The 27,852-nt window shown below is 39.4% G+C and overlaps 1 protein-coding gene across 1 annotated transcript in view; it reads left to right on the forward strand.

Moving 5' to 3' along the window:
- Window positions 1-27,106, forward strand: part of TRANK1 (tetratricopeptide repeat and ankyrin repeat containing 1) — a gene marked incomplete at both ends in the record, with an annotated part of 42,893 nt that extends 15,787 nt beyond the window's left edge. Inside the window, 15 exons of the mRNA XM_079538367.1 lie at window positions 2,007-2,159; window positions 2,497-2,748; window positions 3,546-3,722; window positions 5,772-8,645; window positions 9,262-9,461; window positions 9,912-10,049; window positions 13,634-13,777; window positions 14,461-14,617; window positions 15,206-15,294; window positions 16,895-16,998; window positions 18,553-18,685; window positions 19,647-19,792; window positions 21,688-24,758; window positions 25,704-25,805; window positions 26,994-27,106. Of these exons, the coding sequence (XP_079394493.1) occupies window positions 2,007-2,159; window positions 2,497-2,748; window positions 3,546-3,722; window positions 5,772-8,645; window positions 9,262-9,461; window positions 9,912-10,049; window positions 13,634-13,777; window positions 14,461-14,617; window positions 15,206-15,294; window positions 16,895-16,998; window positions 18,553-18,685; window positions 19,647-19,792; window positions 21,688-24,758; window positions 25,704-25,805; window positions 26,994-27,106 (7,853 nt within the window). The remainder of the gene's footprint in view (window positions 1-2,006; window positions 2,160-2,496; window positions 2,749-3,545; window positions 3,723-5,771; window positions 8,646-9,261; window positions 9,462-9,911; window positions 10,050-13,633; window positions 13,778-14,460; window positions 14,618-15,205; window positions 15,295-16,894; window positions 16,999-18,552; window positions 18,686-19,646; window positions 19,793-21,687; window positions 24,759-25,703; window positions 25,806-26,993) is intronic.
- Window positions 27,107-27,852: the final 746 nt, after the last annotated feature.

Consider the following 27,852-nt stretch of genomic DNA (forward strand, 5'->3'; position numbering starts at 1 on the left):
TTAAAATCTCTTCACATGAGAAGGGACAAGAACAGCAGAGCGGACTATTGGAGAGCCTCCTGTAACCAAAGCAGTGAACCTAAAATTTAGTTGCACTCTTGTAGTAAGGGCAAACTGCAAATTATTTTTAAAACTATTACTGTTATTTCTGGGCAGTTTGTGAAAGACCAGTTGTCTTATAGAAAGGTGCTGATCTTAATTTTCCCAGTGCTAACATAGAGTTTGATGAATTGACAAACTAAACTGGTTTTCAGTCTAGTCTTGTAAATGCCCATCAGTTCTGAAAAGGACTCAGTTCTCTGTAACTTTCTGTTCTAGAAACTAGTGCATGATTGCCCAAATAACAGGGAATTCTGCTTTGACATCAATAAATCAGAAAGCGTGCGAATTGTACAATAAGACCTCAGTGTCAAACTATCAATACTGACTAACCCATAGATAATTTCCTGTCTTTTTCAACAAATGGCATAAGCCTGAGCTGCACCTCTCTCCGAGTGCTGCGGTGTACTCAGGGAGATGCTGGTTAGGACATGAGATGGAGAATTGTCTTCCCACAGGACTGAAGGGTTACTGCAGAAAGTGCTGTCTTGGCAGCATGGCAGCTTGGTTGGTACTTACATTCTAGCTGTGAAGGAGATTGGGGGGGAGCACAGACACTTCCAGCAGAGGATCCAATTGTAGAAATCTGTTTGGAGAAGCTCTTCTGTGTGTCCACATGAGAGCTGACTTACCAGTTAGGTAGGATGTTCCTGCAGGACTGAAGAGGTTCAGGAACTGAGGTGGCAAGTGATGGAAAGGTTTAAAAGAAGATTATTAAGCCCCAAACATGGATTTTGCTCTTCTTAAAACCATTTCTTCAGTACAGTCTTTCTGAGATGGTTTGGTGCCTGATCGTGTTTTCCTAGCCAAGGTAATGTCTGTATTAGTGGCATTACCATATTAACTCAAAGCATACCCTTTTCAAACCAATACTTATTTGTGTTATGCAGCTCTTAGGGCATACATGAAGGAAAAGACTTACACAGGCAGATCAAACTCAGGAAAAGATGAAACTTATAGACTATATCTCTGGTTTCACGTGTGTATTACGTACAAGTTTACTGGAAGTCTTTGTATTTCATTGCAGTTGCATTTTCTGGCTCCTGGCAAGCAGATTCCCATAGTTCTTTCTTTACTGTAGAGATCTTTCGCCCTTCTCCTAGAGCAGGTCGTAGCTCAGTGGTTCTCAGGTTTACAACGCTGCCCTTATAGAGGTAACCGTTTTAGTTGGCATTCCATGTATCTCAGCATGTTTTTGGGGGTCAGTTTATTTTCCCCTATGTGCAGCCCCAGGAGTTTTCTAGGCTTAATGTAAAGCAAGAGACTGGAGAGCAAGACACTGCTTTACCCCTGGGGATAATTCTGGTTGCTAAAAAGGTAACTTACCCTTTGCTTTGTCCAAGGGGGGAAAGCTGCTGTTTTGTCTATCTTCGATGTACTTAAATTCCCTGAAAATTACAGGAAATTCATGCCAAGTCTTTCATTTAAAAACTGTTATTAGGATATGATTTAAAATCAGCAATTTTGCATTACCCAAGTATCTTAAACCTGTAGGTGTCATTTTGCTGTGATGGGTTTGTTGGTTGTTCTGTTTTTTTGGTGGTTTTTTTTTTTTTTGGTTTAGTTTTAAAAGGGCAAATTACTCTTCAGCTGTATTTGTTAAATGCCAGTGAAGATTCAGACAAGCTCAGGGCATCTGATTAAAAACGTGTGCTGGAAGTTGTCACTGTTCTTAAGTCATCTACTCTGAAAATTCTTATCATTGCAAGGCAGCAATGTCCTGCCTGCATGTACAGCAGCTTGCCTACTATTGCAATTTTCAGCCTGATGTATTAATGTAAAGAGTGTTTCATGAGTGTATCGGATGTGTTTTGGGATACAAAATATAATAATACGGTGTATTACAACCCTGCCCTGAAAACGTGACCATGAAGAACTGGAATTTCAATTCTTGTAATGTTTTGCAGAGGAAGACAGAAGAAAAGCCGTAGTCGATTCTTTCCTGGATGCTCTGGAACAGTTTGTCAAGTTCTGCAGTTTTGAAAATGGGTTACATCATAAAAATATATTGAAGGAAGATGTGTTTCAGAGATTTCTGAAACTGCTTTCCTCTATGAAAGGTACAGTGAGTTCCCGTTTCTCATCTTAATTGTTTTCATGCTAACATACAGCTTTTGCTCTCTTACCCTTCCTTCATTTCCTTCTTTCTACAGTTGATATTACTGGAACTGAGTACTTTCACTTATTTTTACTGCTGTATTTTGCAGTGAAAACCCATAATAATACACACGGAAATTCAGATTTGTCTGTCAGCATGAAGACAAAAGGATACAAGTGTAGAATTTTGCTGTTCTGTGATTTGAATTTGATGAGCTCGTTATTCTGAAATTTGTTTACATTGAGATGGATTTTACTGCCTGTTTTTGAGTGAGTTATTTTGTTCTGTTTGTCTTGCAGAAGTTCCTGAAGGGGTGCTTTGCAACATCTCCCAGGCCTGTGCTAACAGCATCATAAAACTGTTGTTGAAGAAGCAAATGTGGCATGAAGTTTTGCTGTTGCTAACAGGGAAAGCCAATGGGGAAAACACATCAGATGGAGGACTCTTAAAAACCTGCAGTCTTTCAGATGTTGACATTGGCAGCATTATCCAGCAGTGTGACAGACTGGATGAGCGAGTCCACCTCATAAGATGTTTGGTAGAAAGAGGAGGTGAAAAAATTAGGATATTTTTTAAAAAGATATCTTCTTTTGCATGTTTGGAGCAGCATAGTTTCAGAAATATGAAAGCATAGTTTTTATGGCTCTGTGTAAGTGCTGAAGCTTGTTGAGGTGTAGTACCTTTTCCTGCACCTGCTAATTGGAAACCTATTAGGGCTATGTAGGATGGAAGATGTTTTTCAAATCTTTGGCTGTCAGAGTTAGATTAGGAGGTAAAAGGCCAAAGATTCTCGTTTCCTTGCTTATAGTTTTCTTAAGCTTTAATTCCCCTGTCCTGAGCCTGGTAGAAAATGTGATTCACAGTCTTGGGGTTAAGTCTGTTGTCATGTCACAAGTAATTGGCTACTTCAGTGAATTCAAGGGCATGACCAAGCATCTTTTTTTCAGTAACTGTGAACATGATCATTTTTCTTGTTTTGCATAGGTTCTATTGCTAGAATTACTCTGCCATTTTTCACTTCACGTTATAACTTGATACTAGCTATAAATTAGGGACACGTGGTCCTGCTGCAGCCTTGTGACTGTCTGGGGTTGCAAAGAGATTTCTTATTCAATTCAGTGACTAACTTACTTGAAGAAGTTCTGGCCTGTGTTTTTCTGCTGTAACAGGAGGACTGGCTGCTTAGATTATTGGGAGACCAGAGGGGATTCTGAAGATTTTCATTCTCAAAAACTCTTTCTGCCTGCTCAGTAATCAATTTGCACATTTCTCTGACAAGCACTTTCTGTAGTTTGCAGATCTGGTTTATCATATTTGACCCCTGTTATTTTCATATCCTTTGCACTAGCTTTGCCAGATGGGACCGGAGCCAAATCTGAAACACCATTGCATATCTGCCTGAAGAAGAATTACTTTGAACTGGTGTATTTGCTGCTGACCAAGGGTGCAGATCCTCAAAATGTCTCCTTTGTAAAAGGAGATACTCCTTTGCATGCAGCAGTCCACGTCTGTTTAGATAAAAGAGGTAAAGTTTTTGTGTGCTTAAGTCTAGGGGACACAAATATCTCTAGCAGGAAGGCATCACTCATTTTCACACCAAATGTTGAAAATACCTTAAGGACATAAAACTACTTGAAAGCATCCAAAGGTGGACTAGAAAGATGGTGAAGGATGTAGAGGGGAAGATGTATGAGGAGTGTCTGAAGTCCCTTGGTTTCTTCAGCCCAGAGAAGAAGAGACTGAGGGGAGGCCTCATGGTGGCCTACAGTTTCCTAACAGGGGAATGCAGGAGCAGGTGTTGATCCCTGCTCTCTGGTGACAGTGACAGGACTGAAAGGAATGACATGAAGCTGCGTCAGGGAAAGTTTATATTGGAAAAGGTTCTGCACCAGAGGGTGGCCAGGCCCTGGAACAAGCTCCCCAAGACAGTGGTCATGACACCGAGCTTGCCAGAGTTCAAGAAGTGTCTGGCGGGGCTCTCAGACATACAGTTTGATTTTTGAGTGATCTCGTGTGGATCCTAGAGTTGGACTCAATCATCCTTATGATGTCCTTCAGACTTGAGTTATTCTGTGATACGATGATTCATGATCTCATTTCTTACCTGTCCAGCTCAGTGCCACTTCCTCTGCTGGTTTTTTCATGTGATAGCAGAGGCAGCAGACCAGGATGTTTGGCCGTATCTCAGTCCCCAGAGTTTGTAGGCCAAAGGGTATGGACAAAAAACTTTATTAAGCTGATATGTACTGCTTTTAATTTGCAATGCCTGGAGCTGTGAGGAGGGTTAATGGCTGGTCAATTGATTGATGGGATTGAGGCAGCTGTAACGTTTCCATCACTTTCTATTTTTTTTCTGACTGTATTATTATTTAATCAAACTGATTTAGAAAGCAAAGCTCCTCTCTGAAAACCTGTAAAATTTGTATTAAATGGGAATGGTTTAAATATGAAGTATGTAGGAAGAAACAAAGGAAAAAGCAGGGCTAATCAGCAGACGTTGAAGGAAATCTGACAATGACATCTGAAATCCGTTGGACTGTTTTTGTTCAGTTGTAACTCAAGCAGAGTTTTGTTCAGAGGAGTGAGTGAAAGGACTGTAGTGCTTACATAAACATGTGAGAAAATCTGAAAATCTGTCAAATAAAGCCCCAAGTTTAGGTTTAATTTTAAATTAGTAAAAAATGCATTTCTGACTGGAAGGGGTAAAATAATTTAAAGCACTGTATTTGTTTATTTATAAGGCATGCACATTTCATTAATAGTTTTAGAGGGATTAAAAGCATAGGTCAGTTGTAGACTTTAAATCGAGAGTTTAAACCTGGTATCTTCTCTAAGTATTTTCCACTGTGCAAAGTTTTTGAGGTGAAATTCCTGTATAATGATTTTGATGAATCACTGTTTTCATTAGGAAATAAATGTTTCAGGTAATCTGGATTAAGTCATACACATATACATATTTATTTGGATTAAAACTGGAACGCTGTAGCATTAGCACTCTCTCCTTCTCTCTCTTTTTTTCTCTCTCTTTTTTTCCTAAAGAAGCATCAGGCTAATCTTACTCAGTAAGAAACTGCACTAGAACTTCAGGTATCAGGAAATAGTTGGGATTTGCCACAGGTTAGTTACGTAACTCAAGACTATGTGCTGCAGATTCCTTCTGGGTAGTGTAGTAAAATGAACCAGATGACCCTAGTGTTGTATCAGAGCTGCTTGTTTTCTGGATGACCAGAGTCGCCATCTTCTGTTTGGTAGCTGTCAGAGCTGATACTGGAAGATGACTTGGAGGTTTAAAAGGAATTAAATTGACTGATGCTCCATAAGCAGCTACAAAATGAGAGATTTTTAAAGCTTTGCTGCCACCATATGATTTCTTCTGAACTTTAGAAAAGCTGTTTTGAGCTATTTCAAACAAACTTTCATAAAAACACGAGATGTAAAATTTATCTTTTGAAAGCAAATTGATTTTGCTGAAAAAAAAAAAAAGCATTAAAAATTCTTGGCCTACCATGAATTGTTGAACTGATTTATTTTTTATTTAATGAATGCAACTGATTTATTTTTTTCTTGCTTTCAGATGGCACTGGCATAAACATCCTGAACTATCTGCTTGATCTCTTTGCTTCAAGACCTTCTGACTTTCCGTATCTTAATCCAAATATACAGGATGATAGTGGAAATACAGTGATGCATGTTATTTTTCAGAGAGGATTTTCAAAGCAGACAAAGAGAATAATGGATTCATTGGCAAAATTTGATGTTAACTTTAATATAAAGAACAAATTAGGAAGAGACGTGAGGCACAGAATTAAGAAAAATGACCCACTGCTACTTGCCTGGAATACTGCTGTATCAGAGAAAAAGAAGTACCGGCAGGATATAGCAGGGCAGTCAGTTAAAACACTTAAGCCTACTCCAGCTTCTGACGTGTCACAGACAAAGAATGGAGGACGTTCGTCTTCTGGGTCCTTATTAAAAGTACCATCTGGCAGCACAGCACGTAATGATGTAAAAACTCTGTCTTCTGTAAAGACAAAAAACGATCAGTTGTCAAAGCAAGAAATGGAAAAGATAAACAACCCCTTAACTATGCAGGAAAGTCTAGTGCAGGAAATTGCAACTCTAATTCAGCAATTGAAATGGGGTGATGCCCTGAGGAAGGATAATTCTGTGGTACAAAAGCAATCTTCAGGCCAGGCCAATTTGGAAGAGGGAAAAAGTGCATCCTTGCAGCTTGGTGAAAGTATAGTTTATTCTGAAGGAAAAGGAGATGACAGAGAGAAAAAGAAGGGAGTGCAGGAATTTAGTGTGGGCCTGTCTAATGGAGAGAAGGAAGAACCAGAGGAAGAGAAGATTCTGGATGTTGAGGCGTATGTGCAGGAGTTTGATAACATGACTTGGGAAATAGAGTGCACTCCTGAAGCACTGAAGACCTTGGGCAGCAAAGATGTACCTCATTACCTGAAAACTAAAACTATAATGACAATTAAGAGGCTTGGCAATGGGGAATGGACTAGGGGTCTTCAGAAGCCACTGAAACATTTAAAAGCTGATATCCAGCTTTATGAAGCCAAACTGGGCAAAGGTGCAAGAATGCTATGGGAACTTGCGATTGACTTTTCTCCTCGTTGCAGTGAGAGTGCAGAAAAGATCATGGAGACAGAACAGACAAAAAGTCTTGTAGAAAAATCAGGAAGAGTTTACACAGAAATGATCAGAATTTGGGCCATTGTTCTCGATCACTGCAAGCTGAACCGTGTTTTGGACAATATATGCTTGTCCTACAATCGTGGGTTATCTTGCATCTTAAGGAAAAAGCTCAAAGGCATAAATGAAGGACATCAGAACTACAATGTGACAACACATAAGCGTGTTCCACGTTGTTATGTTGAAGACTTGGAGAGGGAAAAATCAAAGGAACATACTATCCCTGAGTATTTCCCTCCAGCCAGTGCAGCAGAAATGGAATACAATATAATGAAATTTCACAGCTTCAGTACTAACATGGCACTTAACATTATAAATGACGTACATTCTGCTGTTGAGTACCCTTTCCGAGTTGGGGAATTGGAGTACGCAGTAATTGACCTCAATCCAAAGCCCATGGAACCAATCATTTTAATTGGGCGAAGTGGGACTGGGAAGACGACTTGCTGTTTGTATAGGCTTTGGAAGAAATTTTATTCGTACTGGGAAAAATCCACCATGGCAAATAGTCCTCTGCTGGAGAGGCAAACTTGGCGGCAGAGACAGTGCAGTGATGTTGAAAAACCTAGGTTAGAAAACGAAGAGCGTGAAGAAAAACAGGACAGCGATGATTCAAGTGAGGAGCAGGTGAGCGAGGAGCAAGACCAGGACAGTGAGGATGAAGAAGTTGCTACGGGCACAACTGATACGGAAACAAATCCGTGTGATGACCATGAAGAAGACCAAACGTGTAATTCAGAAGAACCAAACAGACTGGAGCATCTGCACCAGATCTTTGTAACAAAAAATCCCGTCTTGTGCCAAGAAGTTCAGAAGAATTTCATTGAACTCAGCAAGTCTTCTAAGGTAACCAGTCACTTCAAGCCTCTGGAGCCGAATGTTCACAGGCTACAAGACGTTAAAGATGAAAATTTCCCACTGTTCGTCACCTCCAAGCAGTTGTTGCTGTTACTGGATGCATCTATGCCTGACCCATTTTTTCCGAGGAATGAAGATGGGAGCCTTAAGAGAACCATTGTTGGTTGGTGTCCCCAGGAAGAGTTGGTGATACCAAATTGGCAAGATGAAGACGAAGAGGGTAATGCTGAAGCCGAAGATGGTGATGAGGAAAGAACTGCTGATGGATACTCTAGGGAGAGTGACCTTCGGACTTTTGTGACTTACGATTTGTTTGCAAATGAAATTTGGCCAAAAATGATAAAAGGTAAAAGCTTGTACAACCCTGCACTTGTGTGGAAAGAAATAAAGTCCTTTCTGAAAGGCTCTTTTGAGGCACTGAGTTGCTTCGGAGGTAAACTTACAGAGGAGCAGTACAAAAAACTGGGCCGGAAGAGATCACCAAACTTCACAGAAGACAGAAGTGAAATCTATCACCTCTTTTGTCTTTATCAACAGATAAGGTCTCAGAGAGGCTACTTTGATGAAGAAGACTTGCTGTATAACTTATCTCAAAGGCTCTCAAAACTTGGGGAGCTGCCATGGTCCATCCATGAGTTTTATGGTGATGAGATTCAGGATTTCACACAGGCTGAATTAGCACTGTTAATGAAATGCATCAATGACCCTAATTCCATGTTTCTAACTGGTGACACTGCCCAGAGCATAATGAAAGGAGTTGCTTTCCGGTTTAGTGATCTGAGGTCACTGTTCCATTATGCAAGCAAAAACACCATGGACAAGAAGCAGCGTGTTAGAAAACCGAAAAGGATATATCAGTTGTACCAAAACTACAGGTCTCATTCAGGTAGAGTATGAAATTTATCATCTGAGCTTGTGCTTTTCAGGTGTCACTAACGTTTGAGGTTTGCTGTTAGCCATTTCAAAGCATCTTCATTCAGCTGTTTTGTTTGTTTGTTTGTTTTTTAAGAGATCAGATGATCAGCTTTTTTGTTTCGATGTGGCGACTGGAAAAAACACAAACAAATGTTATTAAAATTGTAATTTTTTTGAACAGCCATGCTTAATGTACGTTTTGTCTGTTTGAAGGTAACTTCTCAAAAGGTAATCAGATGCCCTTGTATGCACTTCCTTTCCTTCCTGAAATTGCTAGGTTTTGCAGGATTGATGAGCTGCTTCTACTTGTCATATTAGTTTTGCATTTGACCTTCATGTTGTGAGGAGGGCACTGCTAAGTCTTTGTAGCAAACTTTCTGATCTTTACAGGCTCAAGAATGAGGTCTACTCAAAATATCAGAAACATGAGGTGGGCCTTACAGCTTCTTTCTTCTCTCGCTCATGTTTGTTTTTGTAATTATAATTCTTATGATCAACATTTTAATAAAATCTTTTAAAAGTGTCTCTTGCAAGTGAGTGTGAGACAGTGTGATTGAACTTTAAAATCTATATTCTGCTTACTGTAGGTATTCTCAGCCTTGCATCTGGAGTGGTTGATTTGCTTCAGTACTATTTCCCAGAATCTTTTGATCGGCTTCCAAAGGACTGTGGTCTCTTTGATGGACCAAAGCCTACAGTCTTGGAGTCCTGCAGTTTCAGTGACCTGGCAATTCTGCTGAGGGGCAACAAAAGGAAAACACAGCCTATTGAATTTGGAGCACATCAGGTTTGCTTTTCTTAGGTATACGGCTTTTTGCAGATTGTTCCAGCTGTGCTGCTAAATAGATAATCACTTTATATGGGCTGCCCACAGGGGTTTTTCTTAATCCCTTCCATTTTACTGATAAGTTATGCCTTTAAAACTCTGAAACAGTTGTTTTATCGGTTTCTCTTTCTTTCTTCCTAATGCATTTCTGGCTCTATCAGCTCTTTATTGCATCATGTGATCCTTGTCCCATTCTTTTATAACTCCAAATTATCCTACACCAGATCTGCAGCTGTCCCTTCATACCACACATTTGTCAGTCTTCTAGGGGCAGCTTTGTGTAGCGTGCTGGAATGTCTCTGTTAAATGCTGCCTGGTTTTGGGGAACCTCTTGCATTATCTTGACATGTTTGTATGCCTTCTGTCTGTGGCTTTCTAACATGTTATTTTTATTAATATATTTCATTATAGGTAGTATTAGTTGCAAATGAAACAGCAAAGGAGAAGATACCCGAGGAACTCAGTTTGGCACTTGTACTGACAGTTTATGAAGCAAAGGGCTTGGAATTTGATGATGTGCTCCTTTATAACTTTTTCACAGACTCAGAGGTACTTAATTCTTATCCCTTTTCTGCCTTTTTTCTTAATGTATTGATTTTACACATGATCTACTTGGCTTTCCAGCTGTGGAAGGATGCACAGTTTCCTCTGAAGACAGGTAGTTTCATCACAGTAGAAAAAAGACTCGGAGTTTTATGAAATGAGCCTGACTTTCCTTAGTTCTGAATTTTTCTTCGGACTGGCTGTTGCAATTTCAGGGAGAGCCTTAGGGATCACACTTCTGCCACATGCCAAGAATACTGTTAGCTTGCAGCATGTCCCTCCTTGCCTGTGACCTGTTCAGGTCACAGCAGTTGGAGTGACATTCTACTATCCCTGCATACCTTTCACCTTTTACTAGGCTGCTGAAAAAGCACATTAGATCCCCTACTTTGCATCACTACTGTGTTCACAGAGTGATTTTTTTTTGTGTGTGTGATAGCTTACAGACTTGAAATCATTTGTCAGCTGGAGACAAATTAAAACAAATTGAATGCTGTTTTGTTTTGTTTTTGTTTTAATTGAAGGTTTTGTAAAACAACTATGTTCAGAAGGGTGGAAGTGCGTGTATTAAAAGGGAAGTATTCTCTATAGCAGTCTGTGGATTAACTCCAAAAACTTTGGAAGGTCTAACAGTCTGTAGCAGAGACCATCTTCCCTAGGATGGCCTTGCATGAAGAAGGCTTTCTTTCCTGGAGGTGCTGACAGTTTTGTCTACTCCTGTTTTCCCCTTTGTGGTTCTCCAGGAAGCTCAGACCCTGCCCAGGTTTTCCAGTAGCACCTAGTGGAGATACAATATCCCGAGCTGAAAGGGACCCACAGGGATCGTCAAGTCCAACTCCTGGCTTCACATAAGGCTACCAAAAGTCAAACCATGTGTCTGAGAGAGTTGTCAGTCAGAGGGATGCAACCTCAGGGCTCCCCACGAGGAGCTATTGACCACAGCAGTCTCACTTGTTGCTGAAGCATCACTGAACCTCTGTGGCCAGGCAGTAGCCAGTATCCTTACTGGAGATGCCTGCTGGCTCATAAACACCCATTGCTGAGTTACCATGCAATTAAATACTCTGTGTGAATATCTCTCTTGCAGATACCCTTTGGGCTAGAGCTCTCAAAACTGTGTTTCAGAGATGGCTAGCAGCAACTGAAGACCACAGGTGTATAAATAAAAACTGAGGGCCGCTTGCTGGTGGTTTTTCATAAAGTGAGCACTATATGGTGAGGGTGAAAAGAGGGAGCTTGAGGTAAATGACTTGAATGTGGCTTACTGAGATTCAGGGACATTGCGATACTGGCTGTCATGACAGATTTCTCGAAGTTGATATGTTTTGAATGATGTGAGCTGAGCTTAGAAGAACAAGAACTAATAGCAGAATACAGAGTTGAATGCTTTGGGCATTTTTAATTTAGTTAGACTGTTCTATGTCAGACCAGGAGAACTGCTTTCATATAAATATTCACTTTTTTGGCAAGTCATGAGTATTTGAGTTGAATTGAGTAGTTAAATAAGTAGGGAAGAGAAGTTCACACAAGTTTTCTGAGTTGAAAAGGTGAATCTCTGAACTGTTGTGAAGAAAGCAAATGTTGCTATGTGCTGTTTATCATTTGCTTGATTTTGTTTTGATGGAGCTTGAAAATGAGATTTGGAATGAGTCCCGAAGTTATTCCATTATCTGGCTGTCATTTTATAATCTGTAACAGGCTTAGAAATGGTTTGACTGATAATTTATTGTAAGCAGAATTTCAGGAAGGGTTTTGCAAATGTCCTGCATTTTTGCTAGGTTGCTTAGGGCTCTGGGCTGCAGAAAACAAAGCTGTTTTAGCATTATAAGTGTGTTTTTAAGTTTGTGGCACAAACTTAGCACTTTGTAGTCAGCTTTCCTTTGAACACCAAAAAGGAAATAAAATCAACACAACACTTTAGAACGTGATTTTCTTTTTATTAGTTTTGTGGGGGATCAAGCAAAAGGTGCTACTGGGATCTGGCATTTGTTGCATGGCATGAGAGGGCCAACAGAAATCTGCTGCCGTGCTGAATCATGATGAATGTATGTTCAAGCAAGTTTGTGCACTTTTGCAGGTTCATATTTACTCACATATACCTGTCTCACAATCCAATACGATCCAACCAGGCTCTTTTAGATGTTCCACATGAGTATTTTTTTGCTCTTCTTTAACCCTTTTTCAAGGAGGGGGATGTGTTGGTGACTTAGGGTCAACCCTGTGGCTCAGACCAGCACTAGCAATCACCAGCACTGCACACTGAGCCTAAATAAATTCATTGCATGACTGGCCAGATCTCATGAATGTACACAGTGATGGTGAGAACATAAACCTATACACGTTACTGGTGGATCCACCTCCATGACTTCAGCCCCCTTGTTTTGTCCATGGGCTCCAGCCCATCATGATTTAAATCACCACAGATGATTTGTTTGTGAAAGGTAACGTCCCAGATGTCCCTTTTTGTAATCCACAGCCTTTTTCTACTGAGTCAGTGGTTCAGAGAAATGCCTCTTAAGTGCACCATCCAAAGAACAGCAGCTGCTTGTCTTTGCTTGCCTGGATACTGCTTGCTGCAGGTTTCCTTGGTGCTTCTGGGATGAGGTGAGTGAGTTGTGGGCCAGCCTGTCTGCAACTCACTGATTCACTGAGCTTGTCAGCCCTGTAGTACCACGGAAACTTGGCAGCTGCTCATCCTTCAGGCTTGGATTTATTCAACATTTCTTACATGGCACATTTTAGCACAGCAGTTTGCAACTTGTCAGCATTCTCCCAGTGTCTTTGAAACCCATCCCAGGCAGGGAGCAGGCACAGTAAGTCTGCCTGCTGCAGTGTTGGGCTTTGCAGAAGAATCCTTGGCCATAGGACCACAGCTTGAGCCTTGTCCATGGTGAGGTTAAGCTGATGTACTCCTTGATGAGCCATCCATTGTAGGGGTGTATCTGCAGCTTTTGCTGTCCAAGGAGGATTTCATGTTTAGTACCAGATGATGACAACTGATACACGTGGTGCTATATGTGATTTGGATTTCGAAATCTAATTCAGCAGTATGCTGAAATGACAAGAGAAGCATGGTATAACAGTGGCAGTACGCAGAGGAGCCATGTCATACAGACATGATTCCTGTATGTTTTCAGACAGTCCCTGTATGCTCCACTGTTGCAGCCTTAGACATCCGCACTTTCTGGAAAGGAGAATGTAGCTTGAAGCCAGCTCGAGCCAATTACTCTCATCCAGGTTTGCTTTGTTTGTTGCTCTGTTTCTTTATTCTGTGTTCAGCTGAGTTGCTTACCTCCCCTGTGTTGGGCTGACAAGCTCAGGGAGACATCATTTTGTAATAGCTATGTCAGGAAAACCTGATGATGACCTGATACAGACATGTGCCTCGAAGGTTACTCTCTAGTATCCCATGTGTTGAGATGGAATTCCGCTTTTTTGATTGTCTTTAGGTTCTTCCTTGAGAAAATTGAGAAATTGTCTTCAGTTGTGGGGGTTTATTGTTCACAAAATATGACCTTATCTTTTGCATTTTTGGGCAGTACTGATTGCTGTATACATGTAATCTTTCTCTTTTTTTTTTGATGTTTTAGGCTAGCAAAGAATGGAAAATCATTTCTTCTTACATTCCTGATTCAGATGTGCAAGTAGGAAGCAAACTGCTAATTGAAATGCCTTTAGAGGATGCTACTGCTATGCAGAAGAGACCTACTTCTTTTAACGTAGAAATGTACAAGGTGAGTTTTTCATAACATTGCGAATAGCAAGGCTACACTAAACTCTTAAAAGTAGGGAGATTTCTTCAAGAATTACATCAATCTTTTAGTTACATGTTTATTGAGGTTGTGTTATCTTTTTGGTAGTTCCTACTTGTATAATCTAAACTTGATTTTTAAAGATTTTTCTGTGAATGCAATGTGGTAAGAAACAAAAACTAGACTTTCAGGTATATATACAGCGGTTAAAACAAATAGCAAACCATCTTGTCAGTGTTAATTATTGCTGTAATCTGGCTTCAGATCATTGTCATTACTTCAAGATTAAGGATGTTTTATTTATACTCACTTGAATCAGATATTTTCAGAATTGTACTGGGGAAAAAACCAAGTAATTGCATGTGCAGTTGATTAGAAACAATACAGACTGTCACACCTGCAGCTACTGGATTCCTGGTAATAGTTGCTTGCATATTGTATGAACAGTTGCTTAGGCATTTAAAAAATCATGTATTTCATATTTAGATTTGCTTAGTTGGAGGTACTTTCTTTGTCATTCTGTGTACATATTCATTGTTTTCTTAAAACTGCAAAGCATGACACTTCATAAAAAATCAGGTAATCTGGCATTTGTTTTATTATTTTTAAACTTTGTTCTATTTTGTTCTATTTCATTTGTGTGTGTGTGGTGATTTCTGCTTCAGATGCTGAATGGAGAACTGAAGCAATTGTATACTGCCATTACAAGAGCCAGGGTCAATCTTTGGATCTTTGATGAAAACAGTGATAAACGAGCGCCAGCTTTTAAGTATTTCATCAAAAGAGGATTTGTTCAAGTTGTCAAAACAGATGAAAATAAAGGTAAAGTTATACTAAAGCTTCCATAAAAGAGTTTAATACAAGACAACCTTCTGAATGCTTTCTTGCTTTCAAGCTGTATAATAAAGAATGTTAATTTCTTTGGTCCCTCTAGGAGGGACCATTGATTTTGCCCTGCTTTGATATTGCCCTTGCAAATGTTCACTGATTTCAGTGGGTCTTACTTGTTTGGGCTCTAAAGATCATTTGTATGTGTTAATAAATAACAGAATTGCTAATTCATAGGTATAATTTTTTCCTGCACAGAACTAAAGATAGTTTGTGGATTACCATGCTGGCTGAAAGAGATTTACCAAATCAGAGAATTTGGTTTCTATAAAGACAGTGGATTTACTTAGTTTTATCTATTAAGCAGAATTTTTATAGGCTTTTCAAAACTATTTGTTTATTTCCAGGACTGACTGGAAGAGATAAAAATTTATTTAACTCACAGTTACCATTACTGATGTGAGCACAAAACATAGGATTTGGAACATTATGAGATATTCGTGCTTAGCTTTCGTGCATAACAACTGATTTCTGCTATTTATCTCTTCTAACACAACAGTTTTTTTTCCCGTAATGTTCTAGATTTGGATGATAGCATGTTTGCTAAAACTTCATCTCCAGAAGAATGGATTGCACAGGGAGACTACTATGCTAAACACCAGTTCTGGGAGGTAAGGGCATGTGGTAGCATGTGCTGAAATAAGGATTCTTGCCTATTCTGAAACCTCCTTATTATTATTTTTTTTTACATTTGTAAAATTATCTGTAAACCTTTAGTGGCTCAATTGCAGTGTTTTTCTTATTTGTTGGTTTATGATTCTATAGATGTCTACAGACAAATTATAAACAACTTGCAAGAAATAAGCAAGGGGAGAGCAGCCTGTTGTCTGTAAATTACAGACAGAAACGTGTAGGGCAGGGAGGGGGAAACTTTAATATGCACAAATTGAAGATGATTGGAAACAGTTGTCAGCAACAATACAAAGTGCTGGAGCTTGTGAATCTAAACCACATGCATGGCACTATCATTACACATTGATTCCTGTAGGCACTTATTTGAAGTGTATTGATTTGGGGATGATCTCAGTGCTCTACTATGTTTGTTTGTTTTTTTAATAGTAATTAGGGATGGATACAAAATGCATATTGAGGAACAACATGTAAGAACTAAGGGAATTTGCTACACCAAGAAATCTGGAAAAAGTGCAGCAAAATTATTGTTATATTCCCTTACTATTTAAAGAACGTGGAGGTTTTACATTTATTTACTTGTTAAATTGTTAGTTTACACAATTCAGATTTGGCATGACAACTAACAGAGTGCAAAAGCAGTTTTGAATACTTATTTTGGTGATAGAAGAAGGAAAACTTCCACTTTTTAATGATGGCAGCATAGTTTTTTTTCACTGAAAATAGGTACTTGTAAGAAGGCAAAAATTAAAATAATAAGTTACCTTTGCACGGATGGTATTTATCTCTCCTGGGAGGAAAAAAGGCAGTTTTCTAAATGGACAGAAAATTGTTCATTTAAAAAGTTGAAAAATAAATTAATCTTGAAATCTGAAATATAACACCCAAATTATCTGCCATTCTCTTTTTTTCATAACCTTGATTTTTTACTATTTCTGCTCACAGAAGGAAGTTGTCTGGGCAACAGTGTGTCTGTGTGAATGGCTTGCGATGTGGAATTTCCCAACAGAATAAAACAAAATTGATGGTTTGAATAAAGAAATATGATGTGGGAAAATGAGAAAGGTGATAAGTAAGCCAGCCTTGTTAGGTGCATAGTTAACTCTCGATGATCCCCTTTAACTTATCACACAAGGGGACTCGTATGGTAAAAGCATGAATAAACTTCCCACCACACATCGCCTGATTTAACTTTGCACAAGTTGTTTTTCCTAGTTTTTATTAATAGATTTAACGTGGCAGATGCCTAGTGACTTGCCAATTCATGACTTGGATCATCATTCAAAATCATGTGTGCTATTTGTGCCATCAGCCTCTCAGGAATTTTGCTTTTGTGGCTTCCATGTCGATTTTATAGAATGCTTTCATTGTAATTCTAATTGTGACACAGTCTCATGTGAACTGACTTTAAAGCTGTTCCTTTTTCCTATGAATACGCTGTCTTTCACCTTTTCCTTCTTCCATGCACCCTGAGGTCTTTCTGTTTTCCATTACAGCGACTGTAAAATTGAGAGTTGCTTTTATGTGATAAGCCGCAGGTTGGATGCACATGGGTAAATTCTGTGTGTGATCTCACTCTAGGTAGCAGCCAAATGTTACCAAAAGGGAGGAGCAGCTGAGAAGTCAAAGCTGGCCCTGGCACACGATGCTGTTCTCAAAGTGCACTCGAAGAAAAGCAGCCCCAGGTGAGTATAACACGGGTGGGCATCATTCTGGGGTGCCAGACTGATGAAAGTGTGCTGGGGAGGATGCCCACCACAGCTGTGAGACCACACTGGAGACCTGGAATAGGCATGTAGGTGAGGTGTCTGTTACAGCTTTTTGTGAAGAAACTGGAAAGTTCAGCACAGCTGCTGCAGGATCTGAGTTGCTGCCTCCTTTGGGAAGAAGTGAAGGCAATTGTAAACTGTAGGCTGTCCAAACCAAATGTGACCATTGCAAGATTCCGTGAGAAAATGCAACAGAATTTGAATTACCAGAAGAGGGTTTTTTTTCTCAGATGAAGATATGAAAGCATATACTATCAGCAGTTCTCAATTTCAATTAATCCTACTGCTTAACCAAGAAGAAGGGATGGTGTTTTACATTTGGGAAGAAAAGCTGCTAACGAAGAGTGAGCTTTCAAGTAGAATTAGTGTTTGAGTCAGTCTAAATTAAACAACCTGAACTACATCTGAACCAAAGAGCAGTTTTAAAAAGGGGACAGATTTTGAGATGAATCATTTATTTATTCTGTCAGCTGTGCAAAATTGCTCCAGGGCTGGACTGGAGAGAAAGTTTGCAGTTCTCTGAAGTCAAAGGTTGAAAAACTGTTTGAGATTTGACGTGTGTAAGACAGGGGAAATAGCTTGTAGCAGAATGTGACCAGAGCAGAGGAACACAGCACTGAGGGAAGAAGAAGGAAAGTCTGGAAAAATGTTACGACTGGAATTTATTAAGGATTAGCTTTTGTAAAAGGCTCGTTTTATATTAATAGCACTGGCAAGAAGTACAAGCATAGGCATAAAATTCTGTGATCAAAATTTGTTGAGGGGACTGAAATTTTTAGTTGGCTGTAAGCTTGTCAGATGGGCAGAATTTGAGAAGTTAGGTTAACTAGGATAACTTGTAAAATAAATCGACAAAGGGTAGGATGACATACAAGATGATACAAAGAAAGTTGGTGTAGAACAAGATGTGTTGACAGAACGTAATAATGAAGCTGTAAACGTGGCTTTCTAAAATTAAAAATGTTAATGCTCTCGCACAAAGCATGAATAAAATTCCTGTGTGCTCTATGGTATGAGATGCTCTGTACAGTTCTGATTCTCTCGACTCAAGAATGGTGAATTCAAAGTAGTTTTGGGAGGAAGATAGGCTGCATGGACACCAAGAAGGCTTAGTCATATAAAACAAAGACAGAACAAATTTGATTATTGTCTTTAATGACATAGGGGCTAAACAGCAGAAAGGATGAAGGAGCGAGTTAAGCTCAAGATGAGAAATCAAAACCATACTAGCCTTTACTATACTTGGTTTGAGAATTTAAAAAAGAGCTTTTTACTGCTCATGAAATTCTGGAAAACAGCCTTCTGGGCAGAGCAGCATTTGTCCAAAATCCAGCTAATTGTGAAGTAATGCCTCATCAGTTTAATTATGAAGAGGAATGCATTATGTCAGTGTTGGTTGGATTCTTGTTATAATCTTGTGATTTTAAACTTCATTTAATTTGGATAATTTTCTCTTACTTATTTCTACAGAGAAAAACAGATGGAATATATGTCACTGGCTAAAACTTACTTGGAATGTGGAGAACCAAAACTGTCACTAAAATGTCTGTTTCAGTCAAAGGAGTTCCGGCTTTGTGCAGAACTGTGTAAAAAGTTGGGAAAGGTATTGCATCCTTACCCTGCACTCTGCTTTCCTCTTTCATTTTCCTACAGCTTTTTTTCCCCTCCAATTTGGTGCTTGTACGACCCTATAGAATTTTTAAAGGTGATCTGTTTCAGAGCTGGTAAAGCAACAGTGTCTTTCTGTGACCTGTATTAGCTGAACTAAAACAGCTCCTTATGCTAGGCCATTCAAGATGAGCACATTCACAAGGAAGCATTTGTCACAGAATAGCTTTAAGAGAAATGAAGAGGACAATGCAGTTATAAAGTCTAGATTTATTTCTTTGGCTTTCCTCAAATGTCAGCATCAGTCATTTCTGCTTTACAGTTGAAAGTTGATTTTTGACTGATTTCACAAAATACAAGCTGCTGTTTCTCTCGTATGTTACTGTGATGATGCTGCAGCTTCACTGATTACAGACATCTAAGTGGAACGTTGAAATTTGCATGGGTTAAGAAATGTACTGAGAACAACAATTTGCTAGGCTTGTGAGGGTTTTTGTTTTTATCTGCAGTGTATTTCCACCAAAATATCTTAAAATGATTGCTCCCAAATATTTAAACTTTAGGATGCAAGGTTAAGGCAGCTGGAACTGTTCTCATTTAATTTACTCCTGTTGATTTTGAGAAGTGTGAAACTCAACAAAAGTATGTGTGGTGTTTTTCAATAACAGGCAGTGGAGAATGGCAAATACTTTGTAAATCCTTAATTTTAAGGTCTAATTTTTCCAATGCAAGTATTTTGAAGGCTTTTTACATTTTAATTTAAAAAAAAAAATCTCTTCAGTTTTATTGGTGGCTACTTAGCAAGTACTTGATTAGGTTAAAAGGCTTTGATTACATTTTATTAGAGTGTGCTTGTGTATGAGACGCCCAAGTGATAGAGTTACTAATTTTATTCTATTCGTGTAGTTTTGGCTGTTTAGAGCCCTTTGATTTCACTATTAACTTCTGCATTGCAGATGAAAGATGCTGCAGTGTACTATCAGAAAAACCAGTGCTACAAAGAAGCATCTGAATGTTACGAACAAATCGAGGAGTTTGATCTGGCAATCAAGATGTATTGTCAAGAGGAGCTCTATGAAGAAGCAGCGAAGGCAGTTGAAAGGTATCTTTCAGTACCGTGTTGGAAAATAATTCTCTTTTCCATTTTCAACCTCAGCATAATACAGCTGGCTCTCCATAAGGTTTTAATGAGAATTTTGGCTGGTGACTTTGTTTTATATAAATTCATTAACTGTCAGAATTCTCACCGGGGTCATGATAATGTGCAAAACATTCTACTGCATTCACAGTTTGCCCGGAAACTAGTTTGATTTTCCTAGAATTCTTTTCCAGTCCTGTGTTACTGGTCATGTAAATTCTTCTTTGACCAGTCCTCTGAACTAGGTTTCTATGGTAAATATAACAAAAATGTCTAATAATAGTAATAAAGGACTAAAGCTGATTTAGTGTGTAGAGATAGTTTGGTCCAAAGCTTCAAGCATTAAACTCACCTTACTAACTAATGATTTTTTTTTTTTAAACCAGCCTCCCCAAATCATTTATATGAATTCATCATCAAAAGTACAAAAATCTGCACTCCCACGTTTATCACAAAAAGTAATAGCAATGAAAAGCTAATGACAATTTACTCACTGTAAGAGATTTGTATGGAGCATTCTTGTCTCAAAGTTTGTTCAGTGTCACCCATCTGAGACGTATCCTGCTTGGCAAGCCTTTGTGTTCGACAGCTACTCATGGAGTTGAGCAACCAGGAAGAACTGATTTTTGCTACTGCCTACTGAGTTCTAAGGGCAGGTCAGGCTGCAGGGATTATTGTGGAAAAAACAGCCACCACACAGCCAGTGTGCATACCCAGGTGGCAGGCACTTGATTGCTAAAAGATGCAACAAGAAAAGCAGGCAGTGCAACTGGAGACACTCATCAGGACATTATTCATTCTCAGCATGCAAGAGAGAATCCTTTTGCAAGACTGGCTTATAGAGTATCTTAATAAATTGACATCAGCCACAAGTAATTAATAACTGAATGTTTCAAAGTATGTGTTTTGAAAGATGCAGCCACGCACTTTGCTCAGGCACTCAGTAAGCAGCAAAGACTATGTATGACAGACTTGAAACAGTTTTCCACACTGACTGGTGTATGTTCATTTTGCAGAATACTATGTATTTTGGCCTCATGGAGAACTGATTTATTTTCTAATTTAATACAGTCATTAATGTTGGAAAAGACCTCTAAGGCCACCTAGTCCAACTGTCAACCCATCCCCACCATGCCCACTAAACCATGTCGCTCAGTGCCACCTGTACACAATTCTTGAACACTTCTGGGGGAGGGGGTGACTCTGCCACCTCCCTGGGCATCCTGTTCCAGTGACGTACCACTCTAAGAACAATTTTTTTCTAATATCCAACCTGAGCCTCCCCTGGCACAACTTAAGGCCATTCCCTCTCATGCTACTGGTCACTTCAGAAAAGAGGCTGACCTCCACCTCACCACAACCTCCCTTCAGGTGGTTGTAGAGAGCAATAAGGTCTCCCGTGAGCCTTCTCCAGCCTAAACAATCCCAGTACTGTCAGCTGTTCCTCGTAAGACAATTTTCCTTCTGGTCCCTGTTCATGTAAATAACCACTCTGCATCGAGGGTGACTTTAACAAGCAGATTATTACTGGTAAAAAGTGACTGAAGTAATTTGTCAGTGTGGAGAAAGATTAATTAATGCTGTAAACCTCGTGATCTTGTTCTTACCAGAAGTTTTAATGTTCTTATTTCAGGCAACCTTCTGTTGTTTTAACTAAATTCCTTTTTAAAATCTTTTGGGATTACGTGATTGTTTTTTTCATGATAAACAATAGTCATAGTTGAACTAGTTGTCATTTTTCATGGAAGAGAGTCTAGGGGTAGCTATTTGTTCCTTGCTGGGGCAATTTTTAAAAAGGCAGTGATTTTGTGTCTAGGTTGATCATCTGTAGTAGTAAATTGACATATGTTTTATTTCAGATATGAAGAGATCTTAAGTGCAAGAGGACAAATGGTATCCAAACTCTCATGTACAGCAAACCAGTTGTATTTGGAAGCAGCTGCAAAGTACCTATGTGTGAACAGAATTGAGGAAATGATGCAGGTCCTCTCAAAACTTGACATAGAGGATCAGCTTGAGTTTCTGAAGTCTCGTGGATGCTTGCACCAGACTGCAGACTTACTGAAAAGAGAAGGTCGACAAGAAGAAGCTGCAAAACTAATGAAACAACATGGGTTTGCTCTTGAAGCAGCTAACCTCACAGCAGTAAAGGAGTTTCGTGCATCTTGTTTGCTTGCTGCAGTTCGTGCTGGTACAACTTGTTCAGAGTCCACCTCTGACCTGGCGGACAAAGAGGTCATGCTAAGAGAAGCCCTTGAGCTTTGTGAACAAACTAATCAGAAGTCAGGCATTGCTGAGGCTTTGTTTTTGCAGGGAGCTCTGAAGGGAGACTTTGAAAAGCTGAGCAACGCATACTGTCAGTTTCTATCTGTGAATCATTCTGCTGGTGCAGTTGAAGTTCTCTTTGTGCTATCTCACTGCAGCGCACCAAGCCAGGACATCCTCTGTAAGGCGACACATGGCTTAATGGCTCTCCTGGATCTGGTTAAAAGTTTAAAGAAAGCAACCACCAATGTAGAGAAAGATATGGTAAAGTCATGCTTTGCCTATTTTGGTATCATCCCAACAGGTGACAGTTGTTGCCAGGTGTCTCAAAATGAAGCCGAACCCATCCTTAAGTTTTTGTTAGATAAGGCAAGTCTGAAAGAGAGGAAAACAAAAGGCAATTTCTCAGTAAGCACAGAGGCAGTAAAATCAGCTTTGAAGCAGCACTTGCTGAGCAGGTTGTGCTCTGTCACCCATGAGTTACTGAACAAGCATTACCCCGATATTTGTATGAAGTTCATTGTTGGCTTGAACTGTGAGGATACAACCTGTGAGGATTTTCATAAGCCCTTGATGCGCCATGAAGCAAGGATGGTATTTCAGTGTAAAATGCATCTATCAGCAATATATGGACTGCTCTTGGAAGCCACACACACTTTCCCTAAAGAGCTGCTGACTCATTGCAAAAGCTTTGATGGTCTTTTGACTTCTGACAAGTATGTGTCATGTAAATCCCTTCTTGAAACATTTTTCCCTAATCATTTCCATTTGAGAATACTGTCAGAGAACCCAAAGGCATGTAAAGAAATACTGGGATTTAGTAACATTACTTCCAAACCATGTCGAGCAATGTTGAATGAATACATCTCATTTAAGTTCAAAAATGAAGATGCTAGAGCCAGAAGAGAATCAAGTGACTTGTGGCTAAGTGCCATGAAAGTTTTTCTCTTATCTTCCGGATATCCTGAAGAATTTGAGAAGCTGCTTTTTAAGGAAGAGGACGATTATAACAGAGAGCTAAGCCTTGCTTTGTCAAAGGCAAAAAACTCCCCAAAAAGTAAAAGCCAAGGAGGAAAGATCAAAGGAATAGATGGCAGGCATGGTATGTTGCAACCTGACAAAAAAACTGAAAATGCAGGAAGAACACACTTGTGCTTCATTCGACTCCTTCAAAGTTCATTTGAGCAATTCTATGTTTATAAGAACCCTGAAAGCTGTAAAAGGCTGTTTTTCCGTTTTATGAACGTCCTGGTCAAGAAATGCACAAGGTACCTGATTCCAAGCATAGGAAATACAGTAATGTTGTTGGAATTCCAGTATATTATCTGTTGTGCTGTGCTGATGCGACTCAACAAGAATGTGACTCTGTGCCTTCCCAAGAGTTACATTGCTCTCGTTCATTATTGGGATTTTTTGTTCAGAAACAAGGGCCGTAGCAAAGAATTCACAGAGACATTTTCCATTATACAAGAGTATAGACCGAAAGACATACTTGTAGCTGAACAGAATTTCAGGTTTCATCTCTGTTACCTGGCAAAAATTTTGTGTGGAGTTCATGAGAATTTCAGCGTCCTTCTGGATGCTTTTGAGGATCCTGATTGTGTAACTTCAGGAGAGGCTGAGCGAACTGTAGTGCTGAGCTTAGTGATGATACTGAATGCTGATCAGGTGCAGAATTCTATGTGTAAATATCTGCTAAGCCAACTCTTTCCTGAAATAAAGGCGATGCTGAAATCAATGAGAAAAGACTCTCCCTCAAAAGTGCCTGTAAGATTACTGAAGGTCGTGGAACAAGTGGCTGATGCTTCAAGTGTAAGAGAAGTGGCTGCAAGCTTGCAAGAGCTTCTGATAGAGCGAGATGAGGAGTACTTATTTGACTGCCGATGGAGGTGGGACTGTGTGTATACTCAGGGCTATGCACCCATCCGGGGTATCCTGTATGAAAACGTCAATTTTGACAGGTTTATAACCTCTTTGGATAAAACAGAATATGCTGATGAGATAGAGAAGGAACTCGAAAGCGATCAGTGCTTAGAGGACCAGAAGGATCCCCTGGAAGTGATTGCATTCAACAAGCAACAGAAGCAAGAGCAGAAAGCATCTGCTCTACGCCAGCTGTATCGCGTCTTCCATTTTGGTTTTGTGTGCATGAGGTGGAAAAGGAAGGCCTGCTGCAAAGCAGAGCCTGTAGCAGTGAAAGGAGAGGAATTTTTATCAGATATCTTCAAAAAAGCAGACATTGACCAAACCCAGTGTGACCTGTGTGGAGTCAGATTTATCCAGAGCTCTGAGAACTATTTCGGCCAGGCTGAAAGCGTGGAGGCAGACACTGCTGAAGCTGTGACACCGACGGAAGAAAAGATGCAGGTGGAAGGAAATGCAATTATTGCAGCCAACGAGGCCTATATTGAGCACAGAAACACAGATGAGCACAGAAATAATAACGCTGCCTACAAAAACTATGCTGACTTTTTCAGAAGAAAGATAGATCCGAAAATACGTGACGGACTGGATGTAGTGGAGGCCATTACAGAAAAGACTTATACTCAAGACCATTTAGCCTATAAAGAAGGTTCCAACTTACGCCAGAGAAAAATCAAAGAGAATATTAAGAAGATTTCAGATGCAGTAGTGGAAATCTATGAGAGAAAAGCCTGGGCTGAAGGTGAGGCTTTTCATTTTTCTTTTAAACAATGAAATATGTCATTTGTGGCCAAGCTTCTAGACGTGACAAAGCTCCATTCAAAAATCTTAATGTGGTCAAAAGAAATAAAAAACCACTACATGTTTCAGTACAGAGATCAGTAAGTTCTGGTACTTAGGAGATACATACTTTGATATAGGATTTCTTTCTCATTGCTTAAATCATCATTCTATAATGACTTTTGCAAGCAAAATTGAATCACCAAGTGAGTAGCCTAGAAGCAAAATTGTTTGGGGTACTTGCTCTGCAAAAGTGACATCTTACATCAAAATATTGTTACTGGCTTTAGCGTAGAAATCCAGCAACCCTGTCAAGTTGTCACTGTGATGGCTGGCAGTAATGAAAAACTGTAGTGTTCTATGTGTTCCTCAGCTCTTACCAGCACAATACGTTAATCTGTAACTAAATGTTAGGTTGTGGTCTTCACTGCACTGTAAAAGCTTTATCTTCACTCCTAACTGAAACCTTTTCAATAAGGATAAAATGTGCAAATTTTGCTCGTTAGTTAGGTTTCTGCTCAGTGAACCATGACAGTTGTCCTTGCTGCTTGACACGTAGAATTTCAGAGGGATAATGAAAGCCAGCAATCTTAATTCTCCAAAATAGATAAACCAGAATACGTCCTCCAAGAGTTTCAGGTACACCTTCAAAGGGCCGCACAAGGATGGAGAGGTGATCTTCTGCTCTCTGTGTTAGCAGTGTTAATTGGCTCGGAGAGTAATACATACAGCCTCTTCATCCCCAGTAGTGACTTTGGTCTGTACATGAAATCACTGGAGATGAAGACTTCTTGCTTTGCATCATTATTGTACACATGTTTGTGTCAGCATGCTTGGCTGTTAGCTCCTGTCTGTCACTCAGAACACTCAGGTGTTCTTACAGAATGCTAATTGTGCTCCATTCCAGCTGAAGAAATAATAACTGAACATGCCAGCAAATTGTTTGCTGTCACTGATGAGGCTTGTAAGTGGCTGAAGAAAATGGATTTACAGAGAATAAAGGAAGAAGGTACGTTTTGAAATTACACAGATTTCTGTGCCCTCTAGTGGTCCCTGTTTGGTAACGGTCTCTTAGCTTTAGTTGCTTCACTCCCCTGGTCAGCAGTGCTGTGGATATTCACACAGCAACACAGAACATTAGGCAATGAGAAACAGGCACTTCCACAGGGGATTAGGGAAAATGTGAGGAATTTGGTCTTCCCTCACAGCTGACTGCAGGGCGACTCAGATTGAGCAGGGCCCCACTGCTGGCACTCAGTTTGTCCCAGCCTGCATGGAGCGTGTGTGTGTGTGTGTGTGTGTGTGTGCATACAGCTGTGTGTGTAGCTATGGCTCAGGGGCAGTCCTAGGATAGAAACCTGAGCGAGGGGACAGAAGAGCAGCTGTCTTCGTTTTCACCTATTACACCTGCTTTTAACTGTGCTTTGGCACTGCTTTTATTGGCAGTTAAGTGGTCCCCGAGTACTTGAAAACCAGTGTCCTAATAAAACTGATCTTCAGCTTGTTTCTAAGACCTCTGTGAAGTAAAAATATATGCAGTTAGATTTCTTTCGGTTTTGGTCATTTTACTTTGTATTAGATCAAAAGTAATATGCTTGGATGCTATCAATTGCATTAGAGACTTTTAGCAAGTTTAAGACTTCATTGTGCCTACCCATATGTTTAAGGATAAGCACATATTCTAATGGTAGAATTGCAAGAACTGTATAAAAAAGCAGAAATAAAGTGCTTACAAGTTGCACGGTATGTAAAGTACCAAAGTGACTCTATTTTAGAGAATTTTATTGTGATAAAGCTTTGTGTTACAATTTTCTATTCCAATAATGACAGAATGATAAGACTGCATGAGAATGCTCTCACGGTCTTACAAGCAACATTATACTCTGTCACTCCCTCTTTAGAAGTCAGTAAGCAAATGTATTTACTGCTGAAACTGAACCTTGAGAGGGGAAAGACGCTCTTCTTTAAAAAGCCAAAAGCTATAGCATCAAAACAGATGTTGAGTGTAAAAATAACAACTAGAGCAGCAAGGTGCTTTGTCATGTAAAACACAGCACTTAAACATGACAGTATGCGTATGAAGATATTTTGCTGATATAAAATCCTAGTGGTAGATCTTGTCATACTACTAAGAGAGAAAAGATGTCATGTCTTTCCATTTTGCATTAATTTCTTGTTGTTTGCTTTTTAAATACAGACTTTGTGCATGATAGAGACTTGGAAAATGAAGTAGAAGATGAAAGCATGGCTTTTGAAGAACTTGCTTATAAAAAACCATCAAGAAAAAAAGGAAGATGTGGGAAATGGTGATCAGAAAAAATATGCAGCTGCTATTCTGTCCTCTGGTAACCTAATGTTAGAATAAAATATTAGGCTTATTAAAAAGAAGAATAGAGTGTTGGGGTCAGAAATTGTAAGAATGTGAAGAAAAAGCAACTTGTTCAGTTGTTAACACTTCTGTCAGAATAATGATTTGTGCTGATGATGTAGCTGATAAAACCTATGAGAGGACAGATTTCCTTTCACATCTACATTGCTTCTTAAAAGTAACCAAAAGCCAAAGAAACCAGCAAGTAGGAAGAAGCAGTCATGTTTTGGCCTTATCTCAGGGGTATTTTTCTACCAAGTCTTCTTTTTTTTTTTTTCCCTTCTCTGTTAATTGACATAATCATTCTTCTGAGCTGGAACACTCAGAAAAAAAGACAGCTTCTCTGATTTTAAGAGGTTTTAATTTCTGTTTTTAGATTGCCATTGTAAACTTACTGTCCCTTGTCTTGTGCTTGGAAATTTTTAAGTCGCCAGGTGAGGTACTTGGGGTACCTCTCTTCCATATTTTTATAGACAAGAATGATCATTCCTAAACTTGTTCATGTTTGTTTTTTTTTGACAATGTACATACTTCTAATTAGATAAGCAAGGAAATCTTGAAGTTTCTTCTCTTTCATAAAGTTTTGATATAAACCGTTACCTGTACGTATTGAAATATAGGTAATCTCTCTTTTAAAAGTATTACATGGTGTTTTATAAATTTCAATCAAAGAAAGCCTTTTGTAATG

Source organism: Tetrao urogallus (assembly GCF_951394365.1).
Source record: "Tetrao urogallus genome assembly, chromosome: 7".
NCBI lineage: Eukaryota > Metazoa > Chordata > Aves > Galliformes > Phasianidae > Tetrao > Tetrao urogallus.